The sequence below is a fragment of the Rhineura floridana genome, chromosome 6, assembly GCF_030035675.1.
Source record: "Rhineura floridana isolate rRhiFlo1 chromosome 6, rRhiFlo1.hap2, whole genome shotgun sequence".
Taxonomy (NCBI): domain Eukaryota; kingdom Metazoa; phylum Chordata; class Lepidosauria; order Squamata; family Rhineuridae; genus Rhineura; species Rhineura floridana.
Window position 1 is genome coordinate 3,902,884 of NC_084485.1, and position 22,767 is coordinate 3,925,650.

The following is a 22,767-nucleotide window of genomic DNA, read 5'->3' on the forward strand; positions in this document are numbered from 1 at the left end:
GTGAGGAAGCCAACCAAACCTCGCTAGGGAGGGAATTCCACAATCTAGGGGCAGCCATCGAAAAGGCCCTATTCTGTGTCTCGGCAAGAAAAACTTGCGAGAAAGATGGAATAGTAAGGAGGGCCTCACCGGATGATCTTAAAATCCGGGCAGGTTCATAGAGGGAGACACGGTCTAACAGATAGCCTGGACCTAAGCCGTATAAGGCTTTATAGGTCAAAACCAGCGCTTTGAATTGTGCCCGGAAACAGATTGGCAGCCAGTGGAGCTGGTAAAGCAAAGGAGTAGTATGTTCTTTGAACCCAGCTCCAGTTAACATTCTGGCTGCCGCTCTTTGTACCAATTTAAGTTTCCGAGCAGTCTTCAAAGGCAGCCCTACGTAGAGCGCGTTACAGTAGTCTAATCGGGATGTAACTAAGGCATGTGCTACCGTAGTCAAGTCTGACAGGTCAAGGAACGGGCGCAGCTGGCGCACTAATCTTAATTGAGCGAAGGCACTCCCGGCCACAGCAGAGACCTGCGCCTCCAGGCTCAAAGTCAAAGTTGTTGTTATTTTAAACAACGGCTGGGGCAGGATTTGAACTTTGGTCTTCTCAGGTCCTGATCTGACACTCTGACCAGTACACCTCACTGGCTCTCTGCCCCATTCAAGCCCAGAGATAAGTAACTGCTTTGCATATTCTGCCTGAGAGGGGAGACTGGAAGCAACTGTTGGCAAACTTTGGCTGAGTAGGAAAGAGACCCACCCTGAGTGGCCGGGCTGCGGTGGAAGGGTGGTCATTGCATTTTTGTGCAGCAGAATCAGGTCCGGGGAAAGTGGATTCCACCTGTTTTGCCGGAAGAGCTGCCTGCATACAGCGCTGATTGGTGGGTATCTGTGAGGTCATGAACCCACACTCCCTTCCCCCTCTCCCCGCCAAGCAATTTTGAAACCTATGCTATGACTGTGAGCATGACAGAATGGTTAAAGGGTGTTAGGAGTAGCTACTCCATGCCAAGTGAGCTTTCATATGCACTCTGTTGTGGGAAAATAAATATTAGTGCCCATTTCAGAGATATAAGCTAGAGCCTTCCTCAGAGGCCCATCCCACGGCTCTCAACAAAGCCTTTCCTGTACAGCCTCTCCCAGCCCTGCCTGTTCCCTTTTATCTCTCCCCCGCCCCCCCGCTTCTGCCTCCCAGCCCTGCATCTCACCTTTCCAACTCACTGCTCCACAAATTGTCGTCTTTGCCATTCATGCGGACTGGGAGTGCCTGGGCTTTCCCCTGCTTGATTGAATTGGACTTGGTGGTGATGGTCTGCACCTTTTTCAACTGGAATAGAAGAAAAGAAAATTTAAAAAAAAGATATATATTTTTTTAAAAAAATCAGTGCCACGGGTGCAAAGATGTCCAGAAGGAAACAAACAGGCAAAATGATTTGGGGGTGGGGAAGAGCAGGTAGCATTAATATCAGCCAGTGGATAAGAGAGCGGGGGGGGGTTACTGTCCAGTCATTTTAAGCTTCCCACCCATCTGCCAGAAATGCACTCATTTGCCACGGGCTTGCCTGCTTTTCTGCAAGAAGGAAAGGGAGGAAGGTGTTTTTGAAAGAGCCGCTTCAGAGCTGGTACAGAAGGCAGCCCAGAAGCTAATAATATCCAGCCAGCGCCCAGAGGAAGATCAGCCGCTAGCCTTTCCCAGCCAGTGTGCCTCCAGATGTTGTTGGACCACAACTCCCATCTTTCCTGACCATTAGCAATGCTGGCTGAGGCTGATGGGAGTTGTGGTCCAACAACATCTGGAGGCACACTGGTTGGGAAAGGCTGCGATCATTGCTGAACCCTCCGCACTGTGATGGGGGGTCTCTACATGTCTTCACCACATGGAACAATGTCCCTCAGTGCAACATCCCCACACCCCCAGCCAAAAGACCCACTTTGGGCTTCCTTTTGTCACATCTGTGGAATGCTTGAGATTTTGCTCACAAGTGGAAGGAGAGGGAGACAGAAAGGTCTCTCGCCATCTTGTTTGGCAGAAGGCAACCCACACTGACAGGAAGTGGTGGGTCTCAGGAAGGAAAAAGAAGGTCAGGGATCAAAAGCAAGGGGCTGGGGGGTCGAGGAGGAGGGGTGGGGTTGTCCCAGCGTCCACCAGAGAGCATGTCTGCAGATTAAGTACATGATTATCAGGCCTTGCTGCCTGGGATAGACCTAGGAGACATCCCATAGCCTTTCCACTCCTGGATCATTCCTCAGGAAATGCTTGGGACTGGAAAAGGGTGTTAAGCAGCAAGCCTTACCTTTGCTGTCCTACCGTACTCCAAGCAATCCTGAAGTTCAACTTTATCTGCCTTCGAAGCTATCAGAGGCCTAAGAACAAGCAAAATCCATTACTCTAAAAGCCACTGCCCTCCATCAAAATGTATTATTTCTGAGCATACACTGAATGCACTACAGGGGAAATATACCCTTAAAAGACACCAGAGCGGCTTTGGTGGGCAAAGTGTCTTGATAAAACTAGCAACCTCGCCATTCCCAGGATTCTTTGGGGGAAGCCATGACTGTTAAAGAGGGTATAATAGTCCTTTAAATGTAAGGTGGCCTTAGACACATAATTTGGAGAGGGGCTTATAGCTCAGAGGCAGGAAACCTGCTTTGCATGCAGAAGGCCCCTAATTCTATCCCCAACATTCCCAATTTAAAGGCAGCAAATGATGGGGAAACTCTCTCTGTGAATGTGGAGAGGTGCTGCTAGTCAACAGTGCTGGGCTAGACAGACATACAGTCGGCACTGGCATCAGGAAGGCTCTTAAGAGGAACTGTGTCAAGTGCTCAGTTGCTGCCTACCCCTCTCAAAAAGGGGCATTTGTTGTGCAATGAAGCAGTTCCTGCTGGATGTCTTGGCTATGTGTTCAGGTGACCACCAGCCCCCCTCCCCCGCCCACCAGCCACCCATCCTGAGTTTATGGGGCACCTCGGTCCATCTCTATGTGCATGTTTATGCGTGCCTAACTCTGCAGAGAACTGCAGTTTGACTTTGTCATCTCTCCAGTGTACTGGCAAGGGATCGCACAACATAGCGTGCTCAGCGATATGAGAAGGGAGACAAGAAGCTCTCCTAATTACCTGTTCATCCCAGGCAGGTTGCCCCAGAAATACCGTGCCCGGTGAGCAGGCGAGACCTTGACAGCATCCATCATAACTGGGTTACACTGAAGAGAAAAGGGAGGCCAGTTAGAGGCAAATGGCAGAAGGGCTGACTTAAATGCAGATGGATAGAGAAATATTTAACTGCAAAAGCCAATATAAAGAAGAGTTACAAACTACGTCACTATCCGCCATGTTTGTAATAGGAACAATAACAACAGAAATAGTACATGGACTTCTAGCATCGATTGAGCAGCAGCTGTGAACAATTCATTGCACAATAATCAGAGCAAAGATAGTGTCCAATGTCAGCCATAGTCTGAGTAGACCTATTAAAATGAACGGACACAAATAATTTAAGTCTATTCATTTCAATGGGTCTACTCAGAGTGTGATGCAACCCATTGCAGCTGAGGAATGTGCGCAAGTTCCAGTGCATGAATTATGGAAGAAGCAACATGGAGTCAGTTCACAGGTTAGTATGACAAAGGTAGCTCAATGCTCCATAACAGAAATAGGGTTTCCGCCGTTTCCTGAGAAGAAGAACTGACTATTAAGCCAATTCAAGTCTGTGGTGTAGAGTTATGCTCAAAGACTGACCTGCACGGACAGTTTACTAACCTGGGGAAGGCAGCAGAAAGGGCCAAGAGAAAGTAATAGATAGAGCCCGGTCAAAATGCTTTCGCTCCTTTTGCCAGACATTTACCTCCAGAAAACGAGAGATGTCCCTCTTGTCATTGACGCGCATGGCAACCACATTTTCAAATAGCCAAAAGAAGGGACGCTCCTCCCCAGCTTTGGGCCGTGTGTAATTAAGAAGATGGTAGAATTCAAAGAAGAGGCGTCCAGTCCCCTCTGCAAGAGAGGAAGGAGGACAAGTGAGCCAAAGAACTTACGGCATTTAAAAACAACTAGGCAAGGGGGAACCAAACCAGCAGTCTCTGTCCGTTAAAGGACAACTTACCATACAGGCCTTTCCTGGCGGGATTCACAATAGAGAGGTCGTTACAGGGGCTTCCACCAATCACCAAATCAAAAGGGCCCCATTCATCAATCTGCAACAGACAGGCAGGCAGATGGATGGGCTTGGCAGATCAAAGCACAAAACGACATTACCTGTCTTGTTTTTCATGCCAGGTTTGACCCACCAGGTGCTTGACAAAAGGACAGATAAGAACATATGAAGAGACTGGCTGCTGGATCTGGCCAAAGGAGGCCTGCCCAGTCCGGCATCCTGTTCTGACAGCGGCCCAACAGATGCCTCTTCTGGGAACCCTGCAAGCCATCTCACAAACCCCCTCCCAAGTGAGGAGGTTGACTGGGTGGCACACTACAGCCTGCATGGCTGCTCTCAAGGTATTTTAGACAGAGCTTGGAAAAGTTACTTTTTTTGAACTACAACTCCCATCAGCCCCAACCAGCATGGCCACTGGATAGGGCTTATGGGAGCTGTAGTTCAAAAAAGTAACTTTTCCAAGCTCTGATTTTAGACTACAACTCCCATCAGTCCCAGCCAGGATGGCTAGGGAGAGTCCGGCTGTGCGGGCTGGGGCTGATAGGAGCTGAAATCCAAAACACCTGAAGGGCACCAGGTTAGGGAAGGCTGCACTAAATTCAGGGTCCTCCCAGCTCAGAAAAAGCAATGTAAGCCAGTTGAACAGCAAGACCAAGGCAGCAATATCTGTGGCCTCTCGTTCCAACAAGAATTTGTCATCCCAGGCCTTGACTTGTTCTCAGCCCAGCCTTCCATTCTGCTGGGAGCCTTGCAGGCCAGGTGAAACCCCAGCCCCAGGCAATACTCCGGCTGACCACGTGCAAGAAGCCAAGGCTTGAGTGTTGCTCTTGTATGAACTGGCTTCCTCGTCCTCGACCTTTGAGCCCTCCCACCTGCCCAGGCCCATTCCTCAACCGACTCCAGATTGTGCTGCTTTAGATCTCAACTTCTCCTCCCTTTTGACTGACCCACAAGACTCTTCTAATCCCCAAGTGGACTCGGCAATGGGTTCCACCGTTGCTACCAGGTCCAGGCCAGCCCCAGAGGGTGCAGAAGGCCAGGCATTTGCCGGAGCCTCAAAATCAAAAGGCTTTCCTATTCCTCAACAGCCCTGATTCACTCTCACTTTGCAGGAAGCAGCAGCACCAAATGAGGCCAAAGGTGGCATGAAAGATGCCCCCCCCTTCTTTCAGGTGAAAAGGGACTGCTGAGGGTGCCACGCCTCAGGGCCCCAAAACTCCCGTAGCCCTGACTCACAACCAGCCAACTGTCTACACCATGGCGGCTCATCCAGTCCATTGGGAACATGCTCAACACGTCTCCTTACATTTTTCTTAGTTATGTTCCTGACGTCATGCACATATTTGATATTCCCTTCATGCCGCACAGTTCCCACAGATATGGAGTCCTCGCAGATCTCAGAGGCAACATATTTCTCCACTTGGATGCCAAGATCCCGCAGAACTAGGTAACCTAAAAAGCAGAAGCGCCCAGGTGAGAAAATGGCCACGTGGCCAATTTGCATCCCTTGTGATCTCCCACCAACAGGCATGGCCACTAAATCTCCACCCCACGCTGTGGGAGACATGATGTGCAATGATGGGCAATCTTCACATCCCCTAACAGAAACAGAAAGCCGCAGGTGCTCTGATATTTATATGCATGCTCTGATCATTGCTTCAGCATATAGAATGATGATTTTCTCAGTGCACGCTGTGCGCACACGCACACGCAATCATGCAGGCTCAACATTATTTGATGAGAAACAACACTTGCAAACAAAGCATTTGCAAAGGAATAAAAACAAATCATGAACGCTGTACGGTAGATTGGAAAATGCAGAATGGACACAAAAAAAGAGGGTGAACAGAAGGAGACATGGTATCAAGTTAACCAGACTGGCCTTAAAAGAAGGAGAGTACAGGCCCGACAGCCACTGTAGGGATGAGCTGTCCTTAGCAGTGATGCTGACTGTTCTTGTCCATCCTCACAATGACCTAGCAAGGCAGAGCAGCATTTTTCCCAAGAGTTATTCTTTAATAGTTATCAAACGACTATGCTACTTTGCACTCAGCACAGGGTCACTGACTCCACGCAGGGGCCAAGACAGACATGCCACAGCCCACAGGCAAAAGGCATTACCTGGACAAGCATCCCCCATGATGTTTAAATATACTTGCCAAGGGAATCAGTTCATTTGCATGCAGCTTTATCACACGAGCCACACACACCCCTGATGCACTGATCAATAGTTCATGCAAAGGGGCCAGTCCACATGACCCAGGGGTGTTATGGGGGACCATTTTTGTGTCTGAGGCAGAGCTTGGAAAAGTTACTTTTTTTGAACTACAACTCCCATCAGCCCAATCCAGTGGTCATACTGGCTGGGGCTAATGGGAGTTGTAGTTCAAAAAAGTAACTTTTCCAAAACAAAAAATGGCAATGTATACGAGGCTTTATTACATTGGTCTTTCTTTTCAATCTTTGCACGCAGTAGGGCGGCTGCTTCACCCTCGCCTCCCCTCCATCCAGCCAAACAAGAAGCATCATCAGAGTTGAAAGGCACACTCCAGCCCGGCAACAACACTTCATGGGAAGAGCGCAAACCAGAGATGGTGATGGGTGTGGCTTAAGAGGGTGTTTGGCTTAGGCCCTAGGGAGAGTCCCATGGCCCAGATAAAGAGGCCTGGGGTGCCACGTTGAGCTGTTGGGCGTAGGTTGCCTATCCCTGCTCAGACAAGTAAGGAGGAGCCAGTGGTGGCCGGTGGCTCCAAGGGAGTGGGGCAGTCCAAGGTGCAGAAGCATCCTGGACAGCTCCTTGAAGGTCCGGACTAAAACCCGGACTGGATTCCACTGCCCCACTGACATGGAGCCACCAGCCACGACTAGCAGGAGCAGAAGAAAGTGCATCGGTGGAGATGGGGAGGGCCTATCAGGAACAGAATGAGCAGTTCAGGGTGGTCAAGAGAGCAACTGGCAGAAGACTGTTCTGAAGAGGGATTTGAAGAAAGAAAAGGAGGTGGCTTGGTGGACAAAGAGGGAGAGTTTGTTGCAGGACAGAGAGAGCCAGAGGCCTCAGATGGGGCCTTATATCAGGTCAGACTGTGTTATTTCTGGGTTCATTTATTTATTTAGGAACGTTGATAAATGGCTTATTATTAAAATAAATCTCAAATCAGTACAATAAACTGCACAATAAAACCATCGTTGGAAAAACCTTGTATCTGTGACAACATCCAGAAATCAGGGCTACACAGCAGGGCTGGGGAGCCGGTGGCCCTCCAGATATTGATGGACTGCAACTCCCTTCATCCCTGACCACTGGCCCGGCTGGCTGGGGCTGGGCCTGGATATTAAATGTCTGGGGCAGCCCAAGCAAAAAAGATGTGCCTTCAAAAGAAGCTGGAAGCATATCACACTTGGCCTGGGGAGAGTTCTGTGGGGGAGTCTTCCACCCACGAGAGGTAAGGGCATTCCAGAGCGGAGGCTAGTTAATACCAGTTGCTGGAGACTGCAGTTGGGGAGCACACTGTGGTGCTCAGGTCTTGCCTGCAAGCTTCCCATGGACCACCAGAGAAAGCAGGGAGTGAATGTGAGGTGCTTTAGGCTAGGTCAGACTGTAGCTGCGTACGCACCATACATTTAAAGCGTGCACGCACACACACACACCTAACACACACACGAATTGTGAGAATTATAGTTCTCACAGCACTACCGTTCTCAGCACCCTTAACAAATAAGTATCCAGGATTCGGGGTGGGAAGGGGAGGAATCTGCTTTAAGTGTGTGGTGTGTATGCAGCCTAGTCGTCCCACCTGGCCTAGAGTTGTCTCCTCCACTTCATCCTGAGACCTCCTGCACAGGACCCTCTCCAATGGCAGAGAGGGTCAGACTTTCAAGCAAAAAGTGTGTGAATGGAGAGGACCGGCAAAGGATCATGGCAGCTGAGAGGGGAAAAGCCTCCAACTCAAGGAAGTAGGGAATAGGTGAGGAACTGGATCGAGCCAGTGGGACAGACCTTTCCTCCCCATGGGCCACCCACCAGTCAACCACCTGATGTCACAACGGGATCAGGTGACCCTTTTTCCTTTGCCCACTGCCACTGCAAAACTGGAATTGGAACCCAGCTCTTAGCATATAGGCGTGTGGCCCTCGAACCCACGGGAGTGTTCATACCAAGCATGAAATCAGACTTCCTTAAGCACGTGAGGTCTCTTACCTGTTGCTATGCCGTCAAAAAGGGACAGGACCCTGACTGGTCTCCTCTTTGCTGCTGGGATGGCAGGGTAGATTTTTGGTGCCTCCTGTGATGAGAGGCGGGGGGGAACATGTAAACATGAAACAGGCACTACCAGCCATCGGGGCTCATCACTCCCACTGCAAAGTGCCCAAGTGACTGCAACCCTAGGAAGCCTCCTGTGAAGTAGCCATCTCCAAGAAGGGAGGCTCTTGGACAACTCTCTGTGCACTAGGCAGACCAGTGGTGCTCATGAGGTTCACATAATTGTCGGGCGACATCCAGGGATGTCTGCCCGCTTGCACAATGGAAATTTGCTTCTCTTCCCCCCACCACCACCACCACCTGCCCCCAAAATCTGCTCTGAAGAATCAGGAAAAGGATCTCAAGGCAGCTAATGATCCCCCCACCCCCTGCACTCTATATTTGAAGCCACTGGGTGGGAGCTGCAGGAAAAGCCCACGGTGGTGCCTGGTGGGCAGGGCTTGCGTGGACGTGGACAAGCGATACACCTGCACAGGTTTGCCTTTGAAGCCTGCCTGGGGAGTACGACTGGTCCAAAACACAGCAGCGTATTATTGCCTGGGCCTGGCCACATGGGTCATATAAGCCATACCCGAAAGGAAGATCTCTGGGAGGCCGGGCCTGGCAAGCAAGAGGTCTTCTGTATCCTTAAAAGGTGTGCAGGGGGAAGGGAGAATTCCACCTTGTGGTTTTCCCCATTACAGGGTTGCAAGAACACCTGCACTTGGCTGACTTTCTCTTCTCCTAAAGATACAGGGTCAGTCTCAGGCCAGGAACCTGGCAACCCTACTCCCTGGGGAAGCTGACCTGGCTGATCTCTCCCCCAGCTTTTAGAAAACTGACAAAAAGCCTCCTCTTCAGGCAGGCCTCTGTGCTCCATCATGACAGAGGTGGCTACTTTTCATTCTACAATTTGTCCCGCTGCTGTTAGCTGTCTGTCATGCTGGTTTGAGTTGGTATTTATGAAGTGAGTCCCAGGGAGCTGGTATCTGCTGCTTGAGACCCAAGCGTCTGTGGAGCTGCAGCCGAGCAGGAAGGTGGATCTGCCACGTAGCCAGTCCATGGAAGAAGACTGCAGGCCGGACATTTGCTGTGAATCCATGGGGGGGGGGGCAGAGCTCTGTTTAAAGCAGAAGTGGTGAAGCTGTGGCTTGCAGGCCAAATTCAGGCTGCAGAGCCATTTCTAGTGACCACTGCAAAAATCGGGCATCATTTACCTTGGAAAAGTGCCTCTTCTCCCTCTCGCGTGGCACTATAGCTAGGAGGTCGTAGAGAAGGGGAAAATGTTCCATTCTGCCCGAGGGCCGCATTCATTATTGGGCAGCTCTCTGAGGGCCTGAGGTGGGCAGGACCAGATGCAGCAGTGGGCGGAGCAACTGATGTAAATTATAGCTTCATACAGCGGGCTAGTTTCTACACACACCCTCACACACCCCTTCCCATCCTCCATTGTTGAGCAAGCAAGAGGCATTGTCAGAGTTCAACAGCACATCCCAGTCAGGCCAAAATATTTGAGGTGCAAAGAAGAGCCAGTGAGCATCTCAAGGGTTACATAGAGAGGCCTGGGGAGTTGCATTTGGCTTCTGGACCTGGAGTCCCTCACCTCCCCCGCCAGGAACAGGAAGGGGCACTCCTTTTGAAGTTCTAAGACCTTCTCATAATTATCAGAGGGCAAAGAGGTCTTTTTCCAAGCTAAGGATAGAGAGGACGTTCCTTCCCTCTGGGTCATCCACCCCTAGTTTAACGGGACAGGCAGCCACCTGAGAGGAGCAAGACAGAGGGACAGAAGCCCCCAGAGGGACAGACGCTCCTTCCTCTCCCCAGTAGGGCCATCTGCTGTTCCTCGGGCTGGAGGGGCAGCTGGGCCGACCTTCCCCTCTCCCACCACCCGCCATTTCTCCGCATCCCGTTTCCGTACATATTCCTGCCCTTTCTCGTTGGTGAAAAAGTCCTTTAGCCGCGTGCTCCAGTCGTGCCGCCGCTGCAGGAGACCATAGCGCCGTGGTGGCTGGCACATGTAGCAGCTCCATGGCTCCTCTTTTATGGCTATGTCGGCTGTGCCGCGCCCCACCAGGGCGTTCAAGCAATCCACGCAGAAGCACCTGCACGAGACGGGGGAAACGGCAGAGGTACGGTAAAGCGGCCACAGGAGCGCCTCTCCCTCTCCCGTGGGGGTTTGCTAAAGCCAACAGAAGGATGCGCTGATGGGAAGGGCATCTGGGCCAGGGCAAGACAGGAGGCGTTGCCTACCTAAAGCAGTTGGTGTTGTCGCAGAGGAGAAGCTCGCTCCCCTCGCAGCAAACGGAACAATAGGCCTGGTACCCGTCTTCGTCATACATGTAGAAAAGCTCCAGGAAGCGATCCTACAGAGGAAGAGCCCAAGGCAGAATTAACTGTTTGGGATCGCCCAGGAAGCCCCAGCAGCCCCAAAGCAGACATCAAAGAGCACAGACCAGACCAGCCTTCCCCAACCTGGTGCCCTCCAGATGTTCTGGACTACATCTCCCATCAGCTGCGGTGTGCTGGCTGGGGCGGATGGGAGTTGCACTAAAAAATATCTAGAAGGGACCAGGTTGAGGTTGGCTGGAACAAACCAATGGCCCCACTTGAGATGGTCTGAAGGGCACCACAGCACCTGAAGACTCACCTGGCAAGTCAGGCAGAGGCCCCCTTCAAACAGTGGATGGAAGGTCACCGGGTCCTTTTTCCCACACGATAAGCAATTGTCTGTCCAGTGAGTGAAGGACAGGTCAGTAAGGTTTGTAAGTTAGCACTTCTTAGAGTATCTAATGCAAGGCAAATGAGATGCTCAAAGCCATACAAAATGCACAGCATTTGGAAGAACGCAGGGACAGGCTCTGCTGGATGAGGCCAAAACAGCTGCAGCTCAGGGGAAGAGCATCTGCTCTCTGCACACAGAAGGTCCCAGGTTCAATCCTTGCCATTGTCAAGAATAGCTACCTTTGCTATCTTTGGTCATGCTAAAATGATTCAACCAGATGGAATTCTGGGAGCGTTATGGATCCCTGAGATACCCTGCTGAGGGAGATCCACGGCCCAGTGTCAGACAGGCAATTTGCAAAAGTCAAGAAGGTGCAACTGAACCTTATCTGTGATCTCTTATGTGCTTCCTGAGATCAACAATCAGGAAAAGGGGGTATTGCACATCAGGACCCCTGGGTGGGATTGTCTAGCCCTCCTTATCTTCAAAGGCTGTGGGCATGGAAGGGGCGCCTAGGATGGCTAATTGCCCCCCTCCCTGTTGACCGATAGACTCTATAAAAATGAAGGATGTTCCTTCAGTTGTTGTCCCTTATTTCCATCGACCTTGACTTGCCTGAGGATTCCAAAGAAAGCCGTTGGGAACCAGGCTATTCTACTGTGGGTAAGAGAACTTAAGTTAGAAAGCTCGTTGTTATATTCTTTCATCTGTATTGAATCTCTCACCTTTGTTATGCCAACGTATCTCTCTTAGCCCGGCTGAGGGTGCCTAGCTTGGAGGAAACAAATGCTGATCTCTTTTTGTATATACCTGTCTTTTAAATAAACTACCCTTTTATAAATGGTGGGTATTGCTTGAAACTGATTATTCTAAATCCTGTCTTTGATCGCTGAACGCTACTGATTAAAGTTGATTAGTGTGGTTTAATGCTCCGGACTAGAGGCTGTAACAAGTAGTCTGCTCTGGGAACTCTGTTGGCGCTCTGAGGTCCCCTTCCTCAGAGTAGAAAGCTGGAAAAGGGGTGGTGGCAGTTACTACCGTAAATTTAATCCTGAAGGAGGGAAAGTTTGCCTGGGAACCAGAGACCCCAAGTAGTTGGGACTGTTCTCAGAAGCAAAGAACCCCCCTTGGGGTGCTGAGGTCAAGGGACCCCAGGAGGGCAATCTTTGACAGCCATCTCTAGGTAGAGCTGAGACTCCTGCCTGGAACCCTGTAGAGCCACTTCCAGTCAGTGTTAGAGTAAATACAGAGTAATTTGACTTTGTCTAAGGCATTTTCATATGTTCACATACAAATATTAGAGAGGCGCCATCTGTCTTTTCAGCATGTACTAAAGACCTTCCTATTTCAACAAGCCTTTTAAGTAGAGACCTTATCCCAGTCTGCATCGGTATTGGAATTGTTTTTTAAGATGTTTTAAAGATGTTACAAATTTATAAATAAACCCGTCTGTTATTACGTATCACTGTTGTTGGTTCTGCTGATGTTTTATCTAACCCTGTTTTATGATACCGTTGTTGAGCCTTGTGGTTTCAATTTTCTTGGTTGTACCCCACCCTGGCATTGCTTGTGATGAAAGGAGGGTTACAAATATTTTAAATTAAGCTGAACTGGGCATGTTAAGCCTAGAGAAGAGAAGACTGAGGGGAGATATGATAGCACTCTTCAAGTACATGAAAGGTTGTCGCACAGAAGAGGGCCGGGATCTCTTCTCGATCATCCCAGAGTGCAGGACACAGAATAATGGGCTCAAGTTGCAGGAAGCCAGATTTTGAATGAACATCAGGAAAAACTTCCTGTTAGAGCCATATACGACAATGGAACCAATTACCTAGAGAGGTAGTGGGCTCTCCGACACTGGAGGCATTCAAGAGGCAGCTGGACAGCCATCTGTCAGGAATACTTTGATTTGGATTCCTGCGTTGAGCAGGGAGTTGGGCTTGATGGCCTTATAGGCTCAACTCTACTGTCCTATGATTTTATGAATAAAACTCACATCTCTGAAAACCAGATAAAAATGGAGCAACTGAACTATCAGCTCTGACCTCACCCCTGGTCATGTCTATATCCTGAAAGGAACCCCAGCACATGTGGATCTGGCCACAGGCAAGACCAGCATCAGGGATTTGAATACTGCTTCTTTTAATCAGCTATTGGCACATCCACAGCTGTGTGGGTGAGTCTTGAAGCTATGATATCTGCAATGTGCAGGGAAGGATTCTGGGTCTGCCACAGACATGTTTTGAATACCGAGGGAGCTCATTACCTTCCAGGCTCTTCTTGCTGCTCCTGACTTCAGAAGCCATCCACTCTGGAAAGAAAGGAGCACCAAAAGATGAGTGAATGAAGTCCCTTCCTGTGGAGAGTTCAGTACCCAAACCAACAGGCACCAACTCAATCTCCTCTCCAACAGACATCAAGGGCCAGCTTGGATGCTGAACAAGATAAAGGGGTAAACTTTTTCTGGACTGCACTGCTTCAAGTTGCAAGTAGGAGTCTCACGTTTGAATACTCCACCGCTTTTTTTAAAAAAATCTCCCTGCACATAGAAAACTAGGATGTTAGGGATTTTAGCCTAGAACACCTTTATGTGCTAATTTACTAGAGCTGGAAAAGATGCAGAAAAGGGCAACCAAGGTTGATCAAGGGGATGGAGCAACCCCCGTACAAGGAAAGGTTGCAGCATTTGGGGCTTTTCAGTTTAGAGAAAAGACGTCAGAGGCGACATGATAGAAGTGCATAAAATTATGCATGGCATGGACAGAATGGGTAGAGAAACACTTTTGTGCCTCTCTCATAGGACTAGAACTTGTGGACATCCAGTGAAGCTGAATGTTGGGAGATTCAGGACAGACGAAAGGAAGGACTTTTTCACGCAGCACACAGTTAAACTATGGAACTCTCTCCCACAGGAGGCAGTGATGACCGCTGTGATGTTCCTATAAGTTAGCATCTGTAAATATGGTAAGTGCGGGTCTATTGGGTGATGTATGGTAAATGACTGAGAGAGAAAGGGGGAGTACATGGGTGAGAAGCTGAAGTGTGCTGGATGATGATTGGCTGAGTGGCTGGCTGGCCAAAGGTATAAATGGAGGTTTGTGAGTGAAGAGGGGGGGAGAGTCAAAGAGTTAGAGAGTTGAGAGAGAGAGGTTGTTGAGTGGGTTGGCAGAGTTCTGAGGGACGTTTGGATTGGATTTGGCTGATATTTAAAGAGGATATATATATGAAACCATACGCTTGTGAAACATTCCTTAAGTAATCTTGTTATTTCCTGTTATTAGTAAATAAATACTACTTTGGTTTACCAAAGGCCTGATCCTTGGCTGGGGGATATACAGACCAGAAGGGAGGGCAAGGTAATTACCAAGGCTGAACAGAAACAGTATCTAATGGTGGCAGCGGTGAAGGGAGGAATAATAACAAGTCAAGTATCCAGAGCAACCCAGAGTTGTATGCTTTTTATATATAAAGATACAAGGGGGTTGGGAACAGCATAAGCACGCAGTCACAAAAGTAACCAGCTAGAGAGAGACTCAGGCAAAGTCTCTGGGAGTATCGGTTATAGGACGTGACTGGTGGTACTGCCTAGCAGGGGGATCTAGTGAGATCTGTGCTAGAGCGGAGTGAGAAACCATATAAAGGATGGTCCGGACTGGTGGTATCCCTGGTGGTGCCTAGTGAAAGGCAGTAGCCACAAGCAGGTGGGAACCTGACAGGGAGAGCCAGGGAAGGGCGTCACAACCGCCAACTAGGACGGCTTTAAAAGAAGATTAGGCAAATTCATGGAGGAGGGTAAGACTATCAATGGCTACTAGCCACAAAGGGCTATGCTCTGCTTCCATTGCTGGAGGCAATATGCTTCTAAATACCAGTTGCTGGAAATCACAGGAGGGGACAGATTGCTCTTGTGCTCTGGGCCTGCTTGTGGGCTTCCCCCTGCTGCATCCTGTTGGCCCTTGTGAGGTGGGCCTCCTCCAGCAGCCAGGCTCTTCTTAGGTTCTTACTATGTGCAGTGAGGTTGTTGGGTTTTTTTTTAAAAAAAATGTTTAGATGCTGTCCCACTGGCAATCTGTAAGGGGTACATGTCCAGGGAAGGCTTTATCACCTGATTCTGCTGAAAGGATAACACTTTACCTCTGGAGGTGCCCCTCCCTCCCTCGCACGCACACACAGAGACACACTACCTCTGCTTTGACTCTCTTCTGCCTGTTCCTTGTTGTTGCCGTTGCAGGCATTTGTCTTGAGCCGCTTGGCAGGGGGGGGCAGTTCAGGGCAGGCAGGTTCTTCAGCACCGCCCTTGTTAAGGACTCTGCTCTCTGCAAGGAAAGGGCAGACAACTTCAGTGGCACCCACTGCTTTCACAGGCAGATGTTTCAAAGGCAAATGGGAACGGTTTGTGGGTGGAGGGGGTTTGGTGATGATAGGGGGCTCCCCATCAGCCTGTCCTGAAGACAGAACAACATGGTCCCAGTCATATATTCCAGGTGGTGGTGAGGAATTAAATTCTGCAATCTGAACAAATTAGGAAAATATGCGTATGCTATCTTGGGGTTGCACAGCTACCTTGCAGGGTTGCTGTTAGGATAAAACGAGGAGACTCATGTCCTCCATCCCGAGTCCTTCGGAGAACTAAAACAAATCTGCCATTTTTGTCTGAAGCAGACCATAATAACAGCCCCTGTGGTTCTCTTGTTAGGACAGCATGGTCTCAGTATCAGATCAGAGCTGATTCAGGAAACAGTGCAATGACACATGCCCTGCCCAGGGCAGTCGGTTCCAGGGCAGGGCTTTCAAGCGGGGTGGGCAACCAGATCAGCACACTCCCCACTTGTTTCCAGTTAGTTCGCTCCTCCTCAGCTGTTTTCAGTGCCAATCAGCTGGGCTGTTGGGGGTGGGGTGGGGGGAGACTCTCTGGACCACACATAGCCAGGGGACTCATGAAGCAACCGTGCCAACGCTACGTAGATTTGAGTCTGGCAAATGCCTGGACAGGGCACCATCTAGGAACCCCCTGCAGGCTCTATGGAAGAAAGGTAGACACTGAATTATTATTATTATTATTATTGATTGGATTTATATCCCACCCTTCCTCCCGAAGCAGCCCAGGGCAGCAAATGAAGTGAAACAACTGAAAATATAACAAGGCGGCTCTTGCTTTTATTCTTTTAAGGGTCTGTAGCTCAGTGGCAGAGGGCTTGCGGGGCAGAAGGTCCCAGGCTCAGTCTGCATCGCCCCATTTCAAAACACTGTCTCAGGCACCAGAGCTGGGTAAGGCCTTTATCTAAGATGGGGCAGGGAGCCTCCAGCCCACAGGCCTCTCCATTTGGCCATTTTGGCCAAGCCATGCCCACCTGCCCTACAGGTGTGTGGCAGATAAAGATGTGGCTGGGCCGAAAGGAGGTTTGCAGGCACTGCAGATCAGCTGATCCATGGCACCTGCAGATCAGCTGTCAGGTGATCCTCAGGGCTTGCATAGTGCTGCGTGTGGAAGCCCCAACAATCAGCTGATCCTAGGGGTTTCCATGCAGAGCACTAGGCAAAAAGGAGTGACTCGGCATCACTGTGCTATCCGGTGACTGACATGTGGGCAGCTCCACCCACCTGCCAAACTTGACCCTTGGAGGGGTGAAGGAGATAAGGATGCAGCCTGCCAGCCAGATCCAGTTCCCCACCCCTGATCTAAGAGCCAGGAGAGTTGCTGCCAGTCAGAGGAGGCAGTATTAAGCAAGATGGACTTGGTATGCAAGGCAACATCACACGTTCAAAGGGGAGTGTCCACAATTGGCTAAATGGGTTAGCCTACTATGGTGACATTTCCAGCCACTGGAGGCCCCCTGCCCCATGGGTCTTCTCGCACGAGCCCACCATGGCAAGCTCCATACCTGAGGTCTTGGGTGGCTTCAGTCCCTTGCCTCCAGTGGGCTTGAAGCCGTTGATGGCCCAGTCCACCATGGGCTTCAGCTTGTCTTCCAGAGAATCCCCCGGAGCACTGGAGAAAGACTTGCCAGATCGGCTGCTTGCAACCTGCCAAGGGGAGGAGGGCCTTAAAAAGGGGTCACATAGCAGGTGGGCAACCAAGAGTGTGTGCGACGGAGAGGGGAGTTTGCTAAATTCTCACACGCAGCTGCCGCACTGCAGCGCAGTGTGCAAAACTCTGCAGTGCACATTTAAAGCACTATCATGCCACTTTAAATAGTCATGGCTTCCCGCCAAGAATCCTGGGAGGTGTAGTTTGTGAAGGGTGCCGAGAGTTGCTGGAAGACCCCTGTTCCCCTCAGAGCTACAATTTCCCTGAGAAACAAAAGACTGATTGTTAAACTACTCTGGGAATTGTAGCTCCGTAAAGGGAATAAGGGGGTCTCCTAGCAACTCTTGGCACCTTTCGCAAACTAGACTTCCCAGGATTTTTATGGGGAAGCCATGACTGTTTAAAGTGGGATAACAGTGGGATAAATGTCAAGTGCAGAGATTGAATCTCAGGAGGCTTTTCTTCTCTTCCTTGGAAGATGAGCGGAAGGTCCATTCAACAAAGGTGGAGTCCAGAGACCCCCTCCTTCTTCTTGTGAAGGAATATTTTGCTGCTGCTCTTGCAGCAACCTGCCCGCCCACCCCCAGGTGGGAACACACCGGATCCTGGTTGTCAAGGGCTACACACTCTCTGACAGCTCCTTCCCACTAACCTCCAAAACGTGAAGAATGGCTTGCCGGTAGGACACCATCTTGTGGAAGGTGGCGGTGTTGAAATGCTCTTGGAATTCTATCAGTCCCACCAGCTTGTCTGCCGAGACCTGCAATAGGAACACCAGGAACACCGTTGCTCAGCTAAGCTAACACGGGGATTCCCCCACTAGCAAGTGCAGCCCCATCAGGAAGGGTCCACAAGCCAGCTGTTACCCGCTCCCCTCCTGCAAAACTGCCCAAAACTTTTAAAAGGACAGGAAAGAATAAAGCTGTGACGTTCCAAGACAAAACAGCCAATCACCTTTGCTACCCGTAATATCAACCCTTAGGGTTCATATAATACATTTCATTCATGTTGCAGATATAGCACAGTGGGGAGGAGAGCCTGGCTGGGAGTCCAGAGTCTGTGAGTTCAAATCCCAGCTCGTGTCCCCTGGGTGTCAAGGGCCAGCTAAAGATCACCCCACAGTGAGTGGCTCAAGGGTTACGTGCCCTGCCACCTGTGCAGCCGTGGGCAAGCTGCATAGTCCCAAGGAGCCCAGTTGCCCCCCAGCTAGCAGTTGTGGACAAGGAAGGGGCTCGCTTGAGCAGCTGTGGCAAGCTGAGCAGGCCCTAGCCAGCTGGGGAGGACTAGCCTCAGAGGGAGGCAATGGGGAACCCCCTCTGAATACTGCTTACCATGAACACCCTATTCATAGGGTCGCCATAAGTCGGGATCGACTTGAAGGCAGGCCATTTCCATATTTTCCAGAGTTCATATAATGCATTTCATGTGTGTTGCAGATACTGTCTCAGTAATCTGTGGCAACCCTGAAAGGGTCCCAGTGTAGAGTAAGAGTGGCCAGTGTTGGACTAAGACTTGGGAGACCCAGGTTCAAATCTTTGCTCAGCCACAAATTCACTGGGCAACCTTGGACTGGTCGCTTTGTCTTGGTTTAGCTTGCCTTGCAAGGTTCTTGTGAAGATATTTTTGGTTTTAAAAAACCAACAGCAGCATATATTTGGCCTTCAGCTCCTTGAAGGGCAAAGGCAAGGTGCTTTAAAACCTGGCCAAGGGTTCCAGGCAAGGGCCTCCACCTCAGCTTCAGGCCCTGCTGGGATCAGGAACCTCACCGGGACCTCTAAAGCCTAAGAATCAGGTCCTTTGTTTCAGCAACTCCCCAGTAAGAGAAAGTGCTGAATAGCCTTGCCCTCTGTGTCTGCCTGCGCCAGAACCCCCCAGTCCAGGGGCCTGATTCACTCCTCCCCTGAGCAAAGTGGACCCCTACCCCACTCCAATAAACCCATGAGCCTCTCTGTCCAGCCCAGGACCCTGATGGGGGGTGCGAATCACCCTCTTCCCAGGCAACAGATCGATCACTTGATGAGCGTGAAGGGGCAATACCCCCCATGCGTCCAGCTGATCTGCACAAATCAGCTGAGGGGGGGGAGTTGTGTGCCTATGTGTGTGCATGCGAGTGGGTTCTTGGCACTGGCCGTGCCCACTCCTGGCATGATGTGGCCCCTAGTGGGTGAATGCAGCCCTCAGGCCAGAACAAAAGGTTATCATCTTCCCTGTTCTCAAACAGCTTTCATCACCCAAAACTCCCAGTGTCAATTAACAGGATCTGGGAGTTGTACTAGCACAGCCTTTGCCAAGCTGGTGCTCTCCAGGTGTAGTGGACTTAACTTCCCATCAGCCCAGCATCCTACAGACTTGCTGGCTGGGGCTCATGGGAGCTGTAATCCAAAACACCTGAAAGGCACCAAGTTGATGAATGTGTTTTTAAATGGTTTTTTTTAAAATGTGTTTTTAAATTTGTATATTTGTTTTTAATGTTTTTAATCGTTGTAAACCGCCCAGAGAGCTTCAGCTATGGAGCAGTATATAAATGCAATAAATAAATAAATAAATAAATAAATAAATCTGGGTGGGTCTTAGGCCACCTGCTCTCTCAGGTTCAGCTGCACCCCCCACTTGCAATATGGGGATAATAATGGCAGCCTACCTCACAGGGTCACTGAGAATGTGACCATCCTAAAGCAAGGCACTACTGCTAAGTACATTGTCACTGGGTTGTATTCAACTAAGTTCTGCTCAAGAGTAAACCCATTGAAATCAATGGACCTATGTTAATTGTGTCTATTAGGAACGTAGGAAGCAGCTGTATATTGAGCCAGACCTGTGGTCCATCTAGCTCAGTATTGTCTACACTGACCGGCAGCATCTCTCCAGGGTTCCAGTTTCTCCCTGCCCTACCTGGAGATGCTGGGGATTGAACCCAGGATCTTCCGCTTGCTTCTGTAGCTCTACCACTGAGCTACAGCCCCTTTCCTAATTTTAATGGGTCTACTCTGAGAAGAACTAATATTGAACACAAACCATTATTATCACCATCATCATCAGGTAACCACAGATCGATCGTCGTTCCTCCCAAAGTTTGGAAGATGGAACTTTTGAGAACTGCAAAAGGGGATGGCAGTGTACAGACATTCCTTGTTTCTTCTCCCAACATCTGAACAGCGCAGCTCTGTGATTCACATTCCGAAAAAGGCCAAGAAATGTGGTTCTTGCGTATCACCCATTTAAATCAACGGGACGTCTGCAGGTGAGGTACCTGGTGGATCGTGCCTGAAGTAAGCTTTTCCTTTGTGTATTATCATTATCTAAATCCCTCACAATCTGGATTCAGACCTGGCTTTGGAACAGAATCGGCCTTGGTCGCCTGATGGATGACCTTTACCGTAAGAGAGACAGGGAGAGTGCGACCGTGTTATTTCTGCTCAATCTCTCAGTGGCATTTGACCACTGACCATGGTATCCTCCTGGACCGACTCAGTGGGATCGGCACTGGAGGCACTGCAGGGTCGGGTCCAGAGGGTAACACTGCATGAATGTTCCTCGGCCCCCTGGCATTTGTGCTATGGGTTTCTGCAGGGTACTATTCTCTCCCCAGTGCATCTATATCAAGCCGTTGGGAGCGGTCATTAGGAGTTTTGGTGCTAGGTGGCAGCAATATGCTGATGACACACAGCTCTATTTCTCCATAATATCTGAATCAGGAGAGGCTGTGAACACTCTAGATCAGTATCTGAATGCTGTAGTGGACTGGATGAGGGCCAATAAACTGTGCTTGAATCCTGGGAAGACGGAAGCTCTTTGGGTAGGTGGTTCCCATGTCTGGGAGATAGGCAGGTTACCTGTTCTGGATGGCGTCGCGCTTCTTCTGAAGGACCAGGTCCATAACCTAAGGGTACTCCTGGATTTAACTTTGTTACCAGAGGTCCAAGTATCCTCTGTGGCTAGGAGTGCCATTTAATTAATTAATTAATTAAATTTGTATACCGCCCCATAGCCGAAGCTCTCTGAGCAGTTTACAACTTTGTCAGCTACAGCTGTTCCTGGACAGGGATATCCTGGCCTCTGTAGTTTATGCATTGGATTACTGCAATGCTCTCTATGTGGGGCTGCCCTTGGCCTTGTTTCAGAAGCTCCAGCAGGTGCAAAATGTGACGGCCAGATTGCTGATGGGAGCACATGGCCGACAACATGTGACACCACTTTTAAACATCTACACTGGCTGCCCATCTGCTACCGAGCTGGGTTCAAGGCCCTTGTATTAATTTACAAAGCCCTGAGCAACTTAGGTGCAGGATATCTTAGGGACCACCTGAACCCTTATATCCCAGCTCGATCACTGAGATCATCTGCAGGAGCAGCTCTGGTTGTCCCCTCGGTCGGCAAGGCTTGCTTAACATCCACATGAAATCAAGCCTTCAGTGTCATCGGCCCAGTTCTCTGCCAAGAGAGATTCAGAAGGCACCTTCTGTTTCAACTTTTAAGCATCTGCTGAAAACCTTTCTGCTCTGCCAGGCTTCGGCAGGCAATTAAGAAGATGCTTTTATCGCAACCAGTGAACTTTGTTTTTAATGTTTATTATTTTATGGTGGTGGTGGTGGTTTTTAACGTGTTGTAAACTGCTTTGAAGTTGTTTTTTAACAAAATAGCAGTATAGAAATATTTTAATTAATAAATCATTTTTCTTTGGGGACGATGGAGAGCTGCCTGAAGTGCACACTTAGTAACCTCAGTGTTGAGCAAGGAACAGGGGTCCCCAAAGCCACCAGCAACCCCCTCTCCTTCTTTCCATTCCCCTTACCTCCGAAAACTTCCCGTCGCCAAACCACTTGACCCAACGCATCCCAGGGGCTGCTTGGCGGTTGGATGTGGCCCTCCATGACACAACAATGGCAGGCCACCAAGAGAAGCCTTTGATCTTGCCCCATACGAGCTCCCCAATCCTAAAATCCTTCCCATCCTGTAAGCCAAACGGAATAAAGGTGAGCGAGCAGGCAAGTCCTTAGGTTCAATGGAGGTTCCAGGGAGACACGCAATGAGTCATCGCTCTGTCAATGACTCATGAATCACAGTGGCTCTTCGAAGGCTCCAGTGCAGATCAGTTGCTGGGGGTTAATCAGCTGCTGCCCTTTTGTGCTGCCTCTGGGCTTCTCAGAAGCAATTGGCCCTATCACTGTGGGACAAGGCAGCCCCTTGGCTCTTTTTAAGTTGGCACTGAGGAACAGGCAAGGGCTGACCTCAAGAACCAGAGCCCTGTGATAAAAAGATGCAAAGCTTTGTCGACTCTCAGTCTTGCCAGGGGCAAATGGGAATTCCCCTTTCCAAGGGCCAAATGCACAGCATGATAGTGACAACATGTCTTGTCATTGCCTGGCACTGGAAAGATGCAGGTGAACGAACTAGTCAACACTGGTATGAAAAGCTGTGCAACTCAGCACATTAGTTTTTCCATTATGGCAATTGCAGGAACATGGAAACCACCTTATCCTGAGTCAGACCATTGGTCTATATAGCTCAGTATTGTCTCCTGACTTGGCAGCAGCTCTCTAGGGTTTCAGATGGGCGACTAATAAATCTAATAAATAAAATAAACAGTAAGGGAGTCTCTTCCAGCAGTATTTAGAGACCCCTTTGGGGACTGAAC

The 22,767-nt window shown here is 49.8% G+C and overlaps 1 protein-coding gene across 1 annotated transcript in view; it reads right to left on the minus strand.

Annotated features, from left to right (window-relative positions):
• Positions 1-22,767, minus strand: part of DNMT3B (DNA methyltransferase 3 beta) — a 52,671-nt gene that overhangs the window by 4,970 nt on the left and 24,934 nt on the right. The window contains exons 6-20 of the mRNA XM_061630778.1: positions 21,925-22,083; positions 17,785-17,892; positions 16,987-17,128; positions 15,289-15,420; positions 13,371-13,415; positions 11,030-11,109; positions 10,633-10,745; positions 10,301-10,484; positions 8,341-8,425; positions 5,449-5,594; positions 4,092-4,182; positions 3,834-3,982; positions 3,107-3,192; positions 2,281-2,350; positions 1,195-1,313 (exon numbers count right to left, since the gene is read on the minus strand). Coding sequence (XP_061486762.1) covers positions 1,195-1,313; positions 2,281-2,350; positions 3,107-3,192; positions 3,834-3,982; positions 4,092-4,182; positions 5,449-5,594; positions 8,341-8,425; positions 10,301-10,484; positions 10,633-10,745; positions 11,030-11,109; positions 13,371-13,415; positions 15,289-15,420; positions 16,987-17,128; positions 17,785-17,892; positions 21,925-22,083 — 1,709 coding nt within the window. The remainder of the gene's footprint in view (positions 1-1,194; positions 1,314-2,280; positions 2,351-3,106; positions 3,193-3,833; positions 3,983-4,091; positions 4,183-5,448; positions 5,595-8,340; positions 8,426-10,300; positions 10,485-10,632; positions 10,746-11,029; positions 11,110-13,370; positions 13,416-15,288; positions 15,421-16,986; positions 17,129-17,784; positions 17,893-21,924; positions 22,084-22,767) is intronic.